This window comes from Corvus kubaryi, unplaced genomic scaffold, assembly GCF_017639235.1.
Source record: "Corvus kubaryi isolate FWS band 111438036 unplaced genomic scaffold, C.kubaryi_AGA036_p1.0 127, whole genome shotgun sequence".
NCBI lineage: Eukaryota > Metazoa > Chordata > Aves > Passeriformes > Corvidae > Corvus > Corvus kubaryi.
In genome coordinates, this window is record NW_024580662.1 from 51,449 (window position 1) to 62,328 (window position 10,880).

The window sequence follows — 10,880 nt, forward strand, 5'->3', positions numbered from 1 at the left end:
CCCTTCCAAACACCCAGAGCACAGCCCCGGGCTGTGGCCAGAGCTCCTCTGTGCTGGAGCTGGGGGAAGCGAGGAATCCTTGCCCCGCTCCCGCTGTTGGGCTGGGCCGTTCCACGCAGAGCGCGTCCCTCGCCCTGCTCCAGCGTGTTTTCCTCTGTGTCAGATGGATGCTGCTCTGCTGGAGCTCTGGACTGCTCTGCTGCCTTTTCTCTCAGCCCCTGAAATGTGTTACTTGTAAAATCATATGATGCAATCTGCGCTGGAGAAGGGGAAAGGAAGGATTTGCAGCACCATTAGGATCGTAGCAGGGGTATGGAACGAAGTGCAGTTAATGTGTTGGAACAAGTGTGTTTTGGCCTTTTCTGGAATTAATGTGGACCTGATGGGTTTGTTCCTGATAGCCATCAGCTGGGAGGAACTTGCTCTGGCTTCTTCTCAAATCTGAGCTCAATGTTTCCCCTTTCCTTCTGTTTTCACTTGCTGCATTTTTTATTCATTTATGTGCTTTGCTTTAGCTCTCAGTCGTGATAAATAAGGATCAAACCCCACACTCCCTTGTGATATGTGCCAGGTTTAAAACTTAACACCATTAGCTCTAACTGGTATTGTGGCCTTGTAGAAGTGGTTGGAATCCTAAACTCTTTTTCTGTAGTTCTGCTTCTGGCTGAGTGTTCACTTAATTTCTCTTTCAAAATGCTTTGTCTGAGGGGTCAATAATATCTGAAAATGAGATGTCCTAAAAGCTGCCCACAGTCAGTTGCATTTTTGAAGTCAAAACAGATCCTGGTTGCTGGGTGCTTTGTTTTAGTATTGGTGATTAAGTCAAACTTGTAATTCCCTGTCTTTTTTGAATTGCCACACATTTAATCTCCTCTGGAATCTTGGCAAGAATCATCCTTTCCTTGATCCTGATAATACCACCCCTCCTCCACAGTGGATGTGGGTTTGTACCAGGAGTGGGATGTGTTAACAGTGTGCCCAAAACAGGTGTTTTATGCCTCATGGCATTGCCGATGGTTTGGGAGGCACAGAGGGAGGAGCTTTTTCCAATTTCACTTTTATTTCATATTGTAGACTCATAGAATCATGGAGTGGTTTGGGAGGGACCTTAAAGCCCATCCAGTCCCCCTCCCTGCCATGGCAGGGACACCTTCCACTATCCCAGGCTGCTCCAAGCCCCAATGTCCAGCCTGGCCTTGGACACTGCCAGGGATCCAGGGGCAGCCACAGCTGCTCTGGGCACCCTGTGCCAGGGCCTGCCCACCCTCCCAGGGAACAATTCCTTCCCAATATCCCATCCAGCCCTGCCCTCTGGCACTGGGAAGCCATTCCCTGGGTCCTGTCCCTCCATGCCTTGTCCCCAGTCCCTCTCCAGCTCTCCTGGAGCCCCTTTAGGCCCTGGAAGGGGCTCTGAGCTCTCCCTGGAGCCTTCTCCTCTCCAGGTGAGCACCCCCAGCTCTCCCAGCCTGGCTCCAGAGCAGAGGGGCTCCAGCCCTTGGAGCAGCTCTGTGGTCTCCTCTGGACTCCTCCAGCAGTTCCAGGTCCTTCCTGTGCTGAGAGCCCAGAGCCCTCTTTAGGTCCTAGGAGCTGTAAAGACTCAGAGAGCTCCTGTGTGGTGGGAGAAATCTGCCTGGAAAAGATCTCTGTAACAGAAGTCAGGGTGAAAATCCAGTGGTGAGAAGGATGGGCCCTACTGCTCTTCCAGCCCTGGAGCAGCAGTGGCACCGCTGCTGTCCCCGATGGATTTCCATAACCCCCAAGTCCTTGTGCTCTCAGAACCCACAGGCTGCATGTCCAGAGCTGGTTTTATCCCTGTTTTTCCCTTCAGGGTGAGGGTGTTTGACGTGCGCCGCGGCGAGGCCGCGTGCTCCCTGTACGCGCACCAGCTGGGGGTGTCTGCGGTGCAGATGGACGAGTGGAAGATCGTCAGCGGAGGGGAGGAGGGCCTGGTGTGCGTGTGGGACCAGCGCATGGGCACCAAGCTCTGGGAGATGCACGCCAGGTAACTCGGGCTGGGGGGGAAGCTGGGCCGTGGGGGTTATCAGGGCTGGCAGGAGTGTGGCAGTGAGAAGACTTTTTGGGAGTTCTGTGTGGTTTGGGGACAGGGTGCCTCCCCGCCTGGAGCGCTGTGTGTTTCTGTGGGGGCCCTTCAGCTGTCATGGCCTTTCTGCTCATTAGTTGAGTGTTTCAGTCGGTGTTCAGTTGTTTCCCCTGGATTTTCCATGAAGTTCAGTCAGTGACTTCTCCCTGCCCCATCCCCAACCTCAGTTTAGTTGTTGGACCTTGATTTTAAAGTGCTGGACTGGCTGTTTTGAGAACGACTGGTTCTGGCTGTCTCCATCCAGCGCATCCAGCACAATCCCTGCGTTTCTGTTCACCTCATCCACACATTCCCTCAATGGTGAGGATTGAAGCATTTACACTCATTTAAATACTGAAACACCAGTTTGTACTGAGCACAAGGAGCACAGCACTGAAAGTACAAGCAGAGATCAGCATCCTGGAGCTGACACTTTGTACAGCTAAATGAAGATTTCCTGATCAAAGCACAATTCCCGGACTTTGTCTGGATAAAGACTCGAGGATTTAGCCCCTTGTAAGTCTGAGTGATATCCATAAAATGAACAGATAAATCCTGATTTCTTTTTTTTTTTTCAATGCATCTTCCCCAAAGAGGAGCTAGATGAGGTATTTACAGGCAGGGAAGTTCAGGCTGGAGTTGTCATTGATTAATAGCAGGTATCACTTTCTGTGTTGACCCTGGGAATGATAAAGGCTGCTGTGATGTGGCTGATGCATTAAGGACAATATTCCATTGATTGTCTCCTTGGCATGCTCATTAGTGGTGCTCCAGGAGGGGGCAGGCAGGGCAGGGCTGAGCTCGGGGGTGTGCTCAAAGCGAAGCCATTCGATTAAACATGTAGAAAACACTGCTTAATCTAGAGAGGAATCAGAAGGGATCACTCCAATCGAAAGGCATTCCTAGATAAGGCACGTGCTGTTATCCCCATGGCAGGGATGGAAAACAGGAGCAGGAGCTGAGGGAGGTGACAGGAGACACATCTGGGGTGCGGAGATGAGCCATCCTCATGTGAGGAGAGAAGTGACTCCTGCTTGAACAGAAAGTGCTGTTCTGGGGTTTGGGGTTAGGTACTCACCACTGAGAGGGAAAGGAATGAAGACCTGACCTCGGTGTCCAAAGGAGGGACACGAGGATGGGGAAGGGTCTGGAGGGGCCACACAAGGGGCAGCTGAGGGCTCTTGTTCAGCTGGAGCAGAGAACACTGAGCTCAGATCCTCCCCAGGGAGCTGGAACTTCTCCCGAGGGGCAGCTCCGATCTCTGCTCTGTGAGCAGGGACAGCACCCAGGGAGCAGCTGGAGCTGGGCCAGGGCAGGCTCAGGCTGGAGAGCAGGGAAAGGTTCTTCCCCCAGAGGCTGCTGGGCACTGCCCAGGCTCCCCAGGGAATGGGCACGGCCCCGAGGCTGCCAGAGCTCCAGGAGCGTTTGGACAGCGCTGCCAGGGATGCCCAGGGTGGGGTTGTTGGGGTGTCTGGGCAGGGCCGGGAGCTGGGCTGGGTGGTCCCTGTGGGTCCCTTCCCACTCCGTGGTTCTTAGCTTGTGCCTTGGGTGCATTTCTGAGCCACGTCAGCGCATGGGTGTGTGGGGTGTCCTTCCCCTTCGTTTTGGGAAGCATCCTGCCCTTCCTGGGAGCGCTGCAGTCCTTAGGGCAGCCAGCAGCCAGCGCAGCCCGCATCCATCCCTCCCTGCCAGCTTTCCAGCGTATTTTCTGGCCTCCTCGTGTGTTCTGGGAAGAGCCCACTAGATGGGGATAGAAGATGTGGGATCTGCTCCAGGCGGGAAGAGCCAGAGGTGCAGGTTCCCAGCCTCCGGCCGGAGGGAGGCCGCTGATTTCAACCACTCCGTGTTTAATCCAAAGCCGTTCCTTTCCCAGCACTCGGATTTTGGAAGTCCGGTGCAGGTGGCCCCTCACCCCGTGCTCTGGGTTGTTTTCCAGGCATCCCGTCCGCTACGTGTGGTTCAATTCCCACAGTCTGATCACTGCCAACATCCCCGAGGAGAAGAACCCCCGAGGCTCCAGCATCACTGACGACGACCCCAGCGTGCACCGCAAGTGAGGACCCAGCCCTCAGCAATGTGCTTTGTTTTTAAATAGCGCCCTGAGCACCTGAGTCATCACGCAGAGCACTTACAGAGGGGGTATAGCAGCAAAAAAATAAAACTGAACAAAAGTTGAAGGGTAAGGTTTACAAAACAAGCGATGAATTGGCTCTTGATTCGCTTGAGCACAAAAAAAATGGGGTTTTTTTCTCAGCAGGGGAACATAAAGTCCACTGAAGCCAGGCAGGGAATGCAGCCCTCTCCATGCTCGAAATATTAGTAATGCTGTCTCCTCCTAAAGGAAAACTGCTGGCATTTAAGCTGCAGGTTTTGGTATTTGCATCTCAAATGGCTGTTAGTGCTAATTGAACTATCAAATACCAGTGTATTTATCTTCCCCCGTGCTGGAGAGCCTGGAGATGTTTCAGCAGATGACAGTCACGTCTCTGCAGGGCTGGAGGGAATGATTCACCAGCCCTTCCCAGCCTTGCTGGGTCCCTGGGAGGAGACAGGAGGGAGTTTTCCTGCTTAAAAGTGCTCAGCCTCCCGCAGAAGGGATGGGGGTTTTTATCAGTTTTTTCAGCCTTTTTCAGTTCAGATGATTTTTATGGTGATTTCCACCTCTGTTTGCTTTCCCACTGAGGTGACATGGTGTGTGCTGGTTGTTTTCCGTGCAGGTACCGAGGGATCATTTATTGCTACGAGTTCTCCGTGGACCAGCTGGCTGTGGAGAGCGTCCTCCCCATCTGCCGCTCCTCCTACGACGAGCTGACAGGTTACAACTACAACATCGGCCTGGCGGTGCCCTACGACAGCATCTAGGGGACCCCTCGGCTTCTGGGGCCAGTCAGGGCCACGGGTGAAGGAAAATCCATGTGGGACAAGCACCCAAAAGTTGGTGTTGGCTGCACCAGTGGGCTGGGATTTGCCAAAGGCCTGGGGATGTGAACCCAAACAGAGCGTGGCTGCCCTGGAGCATCCCTCTGGAATGTGGTGTTCTCTGGACATGTCCAGGGGTCCAGCCTGGTGGAGTGCAGAGGCTGAAGAGGGAAAGGGAGCACTGCAGGGTAAACAAAAGTATTCCTGCTGCTTGTGGGAAAGATGCTGCAGGTCCCGTCTTGGTCGGGAAGCCAGAGTGGGACACTGGAGGGGTGGGAGGCTGGGAGCTCTCTGAGGAGTTCTGGCCTACCCCAAGAGGGAAAAGAATCACCAAGGACTCGGGAAAAGCAGGTGCTGAGCCACATGTTTGATATGTCTTTCCTGGTAATGAGCTGCTCATTTTTGTTTTCCTTGGAGTGCGTTGGAATGTGCCTGGGAACAGGACAGGACCATGCACAAAAGGTTACAGTGGCTGGGAGAGGGATTGGGATGGAGAGAGGGAGGGGAAGGTTCCCTAGGCCAGGCTGGATGCTTGGGAACTCAGCAGGCCACACACACATCAAAATTATTTTAGAGTAAATTATTTTTTTAATTCTTTAAAATCCTGGATTAAATGTTTTCTAATTGTATATGTACCTCTGTCTGTGGGATTTTGTTCCTGAGCCTTTTCGGGTAAACTGCCCCCTGTTCACTGGGACAAAGGGCTGGCTCAGGTTGTCAGGTGTGTTCTTTGCTGGATCATGTCCTTCCACAGCACCTGGAGGGTTTCCAGTGCTGTCCTTGCTTCCAAGCTGGGAATTGATCATGGAACAGCAGGGATGACGTGGCTGCAGTGCCGTGCCTGGGTATTGAGCCCCAAAGCTGTGGGGAAGCGGCAGGTGAAGGGCAGGAGGTGCTGTTCAGGTGGAAGTGAGGGGTGAGGCTTTGCCTTAAGCCCAGGTAGTACTGACAGGTAAAACCAGTTTGGGGAACAAGAGCTCCAGTCCTGCATGGATCTTTTTACTGATGTAAAATGATTTTATTGTGATTTGCCCTTGTAAAACTCACTGGTGCAAAGCAAAGCTGTGTCACTTCTGTTTAAGTTGAGGTTGAGTTTTAACTCGGCACCTTTTTCCTGGCTTAGTGGAATCAGTGCCGAGTACTGGGGAGAGGTGTGGGAATGTGCCCAGGCCTGCGGGAGAGGGGCTGGGCTGGCACTTCAGCCCTGTCCAGTCACTGAGGCAGCCCTCAGCTGCATTTCACAGCTCTTCCTTCCTTTCCCATGACCCCTAAGCCAAAATTTCACATTTTAGGTATTTAAGTTACCTTTTCCCATGTGAAGGATATGCAAAAAGTGCAAGGGGCAAAGCTATTCTGTCTGACCAATAAATTTGATCTCTCATAAAGCTTTGATCTTCTTTTTTTTTATTCCTCTGCCCTTCTGGGAAGCCAGCTCCCTCCCTCCATTCCTGGAAGAGCAGGAAGTGTCACGGATACACAGTTTGGACAAGAGTTCAGCCGAAACCTGACAAATAAATAATGGTTTCTGTAGCATAAATGACTTTGGGGGTTGCTCCAACCCTGTGACTTCTGCCATGTGCTGAGCCGGGAGAGCTCCCATGTCATTGTTCTCCCTTCTCCTTATCTCGCCTCATTATCTGGGAACAGCTTTGTTCCTCCTTCATCTCCCTGCTGCAAGGAACAGATAAGTTCGTGTGGTGCCCACGTGAGCCCCTTTTCCCGGAGTCAACCTCCGCATTCCTCCTTCTCCCTCTGCTCCTGCTCATGTGGAGGTCCTGGAGCTGCTGGGAAGGGCATTTGCAGCACCTGCATGAGCAGGTGTTTGCTTTCTGGGTACAAGTCCAGCTCCAGCAGAGGTGGAACTCTCTGTCCCCACAGCTCACAGTCTGGATGCAGCTCTGCCAGGGCTGTGGTCCCTTGGGCCTTTTCCCTGGGTGTGGAGTTAATTTAGGAAGGTTGCACCATGGCAGAGGGTTGTGTGCACTCCTCGTGCAGATGAGGGCGCTCAGGCTGCTGGAGAGTATCCAGTGTCGGGAGTTTTTGGGAAGGGATGTTGTCCCAATTCCCTGGCTGCTCATTAGTGTTGTGCTGGAGTGGAGCAACCACCAGCGAGGCCGCTGAGATTTGGGGTTAGGGGGCACTGAAATGGAGCCTCTTCCTTCATTTCAAGAGCAGAAATGGGGTCGCCATCCAACCTTTACTGGGGATAGAAGCCGCTTGGAGCTTCCCAGCCCACTGGTACGGGTCAGTGGCCGGGAGGGGCCCAGTGTTGTGTCCCACAGGTCAGGGGTGGGCACTGAGAAGGGACAAATTTGCCTTGGATGGGCTCAGGGGCTGGAGTGGAGGAGCTGCAGTCAGGACACATTGGACCAGTGTGGACTGAGCTGGCAGAGGTCAGGCTGAAGGTCGGGCTCACGCTGGTGCCACCTGCCAGGCTGGTGGCCCTCAGACAGGCCAGGTGCTCGGGGACAGCTAAAGAATCCAAAGGCATCAGAGTTCGGCATGAAAAGCCTCGAGACTCCTGGTGTCTGTTGTTGGTGGCAGCGATCCTCAGCTACAAAGAGATGTCTGTGTCCTCCAGAGAAGGATCCCTGCTCCAAAGAGAATGTGGGATCAAAGGGGAGCTGTGTGTGTATCACACCCCCAGCCGTGCCCGGCTCCGGAGCTGTGGCCGCAGGAGCAGCTCCAGGGGCGTCTGGCACAGCCATCCTGGTGGGAAGGACACAGCTGCAGAGCCCTGCTGGAAAATCCCCAGTGCCCCTCCTCTGACCCTGGGTCAATCCAGCAGCACAGGCCCCACAAAGTGCTTCTTGCCTCTGTTTTGTGTCCTCAATCACCTTAGCAATGAGGGAAGAGCAATTCCGGGGTTTTGGGGGCTGCCATCCCTCTCCTGATCTGGGGAGTGGTGGGAGGAGGAGCAGGGGGTGCTCTTTGTACAGAGAGGGACTCTGAACTCCCTTTCTCTCCCACCTTGTGGCCTTTCCCACCGAGCCTCTGCTTTCCTGCCCTGCCCTCCTCTGTCACTCCCTGTCCCAGCTGCTGTCACAGAAGGGCGAACGCAGGGGCACTGAAGTGGTGCAAGAACTTGTTCATGTCCTCTCTGCCCCCTCTTTTCCTCCAGTGGCATTTGCCTGCTCGTTTCCAGCTTCTGTGGATGGTCCTAAAACCTCCAGGTACATGGAGCTGGTGTCCTCCCAGCCCCTCCCTGTCCCCTCAGGTACCTCTGGGACCGGTCCCTGCTGCCGGAGGGGAAGGTGGGGCAGCAGTGACTGCAAACCCCATAAGCAGATGAAGTACTGGTGGATTATGCAAGAGAAACCAGGGGGAAAGAGCCTGTTCCGGGTCAGGATTTGTGCCACTGGCAGAGTTTTATCCAGAAATGTGGACCTCGAGCCTCAGGGCCAAATTCCTCTTCATGGAAGAGCTTCAGGTGGGGGGTTCCTCTGTCACTGCCTCGGACAGTGCCCTCAAAGGAACGAGGAGCTCCCCAAAATTCAGCTTAGAAATACCAGCTGCAAGTGGCTGCCCCAGTTCCCTGGCTGTGGGGTCTGTGCTGCCTCCTGCTCTCCTGCTCTTCCCTCCCTTCCTGGGCAGGTGTCCCCTTGTTTGGTCTCTCCTGCCATCCCCAAGCTCCAGCGTGGCTGACGGATGAGGGGGAGCAGTGGGGAGATGGGTCAAGCTGTGTCCCCTCTGTTCCAATGCCCACCTGCCCCGAGGCCCTGCCCTGCAGTCCTGGGGTCACTCAGTGTCCCTCTTCAGTGCTGGGGTCACTCAGTCCCCCTCTCCAATCCCAGGAGCCGCCGCTCTCTCCGATGCTGCTCAGCCTTGATCAGCCTCCCTGGAGTTTTCCAATAAAGCAGCTTCAATTTTCCAATTACCCTCTGCTGACCACTGCTGGGATCTGCCACGGAGCTTTGTACCACATCCCAGGGCTTGGCATCTTGGCCCCACAGCAGAACCATTATCCTTTATGGAACACTTTGCAGGATTTTGCTGCAGCAGAAGTGTCGCCCTTGCCAGGTTTCCCGGGGCTCTGCCAGATTTTCCTGTGATTTCCAGGATTATTCTCCTTCTCTCGCTGGGCTTTGCTGTGTGCAACATCAACACCGTGTTGGTGCCTGCCGTGGGAGTGATGCTCCTGGCCAGCCCTGGGGCTCCTTTGCTGGGCTGAGGATCAGCCTTAACTCCCCTCTCCCTCCTGCTCTCCCCTCATCCCATTTCCCGCAGAGAATTCCCAACACAAGCAAAGAGAGAACGCCGCAGCCAGTTTGGGTTGAGCCCTTCCTCTGCTTCCCAAACTCCCACACTTTCCTTGCCACTTAACAGAATATCCAGGGAGCAGCTAATTAGCTCAAGGGATAATAATTATCCTCTCATCCATCCCCTTCACTCCTCCTGCCCTCTCCTTCCCTGCACTGCAGGGCACACCCAGCCCTTGCTGGTGTGGGTCCTCTTGGATGATTCCTCCAAGGAAATTGGGGTGTGGAGGGGGAGTGGGACCCTGATCTTGTGGCAACCCTTGCAGCCCCAGCTGCGAGATCTAGGGCCAGAAAAGGACCTTTCAGACACCCAGCGCTGTGACTGGGAGCACGGAGCTTGCAGCTGGATTAGGGAGTGGGATGGTCCCGCAGTGTCTGTGTGGAAATTTCAGTGGGAAAACAGGGAAAGGAGCCTGGCTCGGCTGCGGAAACCTGAGGATTTGGGGAGGAGCTGGATGTTGTGCCCTCGTGTGCATGGGGTGGGGAGGGAGCACGGAGGGTCTGGCACAGAGGAGGGGCAGGATGAGAGATTCAGGAGCAGGAGGAGGAGGAGGTTCCCCTGCCCGGGCGATGCCGATGTGGCGCCCGGGAGATGGGGATGCCCGAGGGTGCCCAGAGGAGCCCGAGGAGAGCAGGAGGGGATCCCAGAGCCCTGCAAACGCAGAGCGGGCCGTGGGGAGCACCAGGAGCCCTGCAGGGCCCGAACGGCTCCTCTGGGAGAGCCGGGAGCTCCATCCCCTCCCAATCCCCGGCTCTCCCACCCAGCCCAGCTCCAGCTCCCCTTGCCAGCGCCTCAGCCCCTGAACCAACCCCACAGGCGGCGGCAGCGCCGTCCCACGGCCCTGTGGGACATTCCCAGCTCCGTTCCCTGCGGGTCCCTCCAGGCCGGGCTGCACTGCAGGGAAGCGCGGTCCTTGTCCCGCTGCCGCGGCTCCGGGAGCTGCTCCGCACCGAGCTCCAGCAGCTCCGAACCGACACCGGGGGCTTCGGAGGGGACAGAGCCTGGGAGGGGAGCCCTCACTGCGCCCTCGGTGTGGGGGTGCCCGAGCAGAGACCCCCAATAAGGTGGAAAAGAGGGAAAAAGCGCTGTTGCCCTGAGGCAGGGATGGAGGGGGGGGGTGACAGCAGGGCCGGGTGGCCCCGCACCCATCGCTGCCTGCAGCCCCTCCCGCTGCCGGCTGCGCTGCGGGGCTGCTCCCACCGCGTGTTCGTGTCACCGGGGGAAGCTATTTTTTGATAAAACAAATAAATCTTCCCTGCTTTTCTAAAAATAGCCATTGCCCTTTTTTCTCCCCCTCCCTCCCTCCCTCCCTCCCTCCCCAGCTCAGGCTGCCTTAGAGACAGAAACCCGCCTGGAGCCATCCAGTTATTAATACCAGTAAACAACCCCTCGTCTCCGGTGCCTTGTTCTAGCGGGAACATGTGGGGGCAGGAGCCACCTGGTTGCCAGGAGCCCACGTCCCCGCGTCCCCGCGTCCCTGCTGCCTGCTCCGGGCTCCTCCTGCCTGGCTCTGGCCGGCAGGCACAGCCCGGGGTGCTGGTTTGGGATTAAACTGGGAATATTCCTTGTGTCGCTGCCATCACCTTCACTGTAGGATGCAGAGTGGGATGTGGTTGTCCTT

General features: G+C 55.5%; 1 protein-coding gene across 1 annotated transcript in view; it reads left to right on the forward strand.

The window, feature by feature from the left end:
- Nucleotides 1-6,384, forward strand: part of FBXW8 (F-box and WD repeat domain containing 8) — a 52,335-nt gene extending 45,951 nt beyond the window's left edge. Inside the window, 3 exon segments of the mRNA XM_042022921.1 lie at nucleotides 1,829-2,002; nucleotides 4,017-4,133; nucleotides 4,798-6,384. Coding sequence (XP_041878855.1) covers nucleotides 1,829-2,002; nucleotides 4,017-4,133; nucleotides 4,798-4,942 — 436 coding nt within the window. The 3' untranslated portion in view covers nucleotides 4,943-6,384.
- The last annotated feature ends 4,496 nt before the right edge of the window (nucleotides 6,385-10,880 follow it).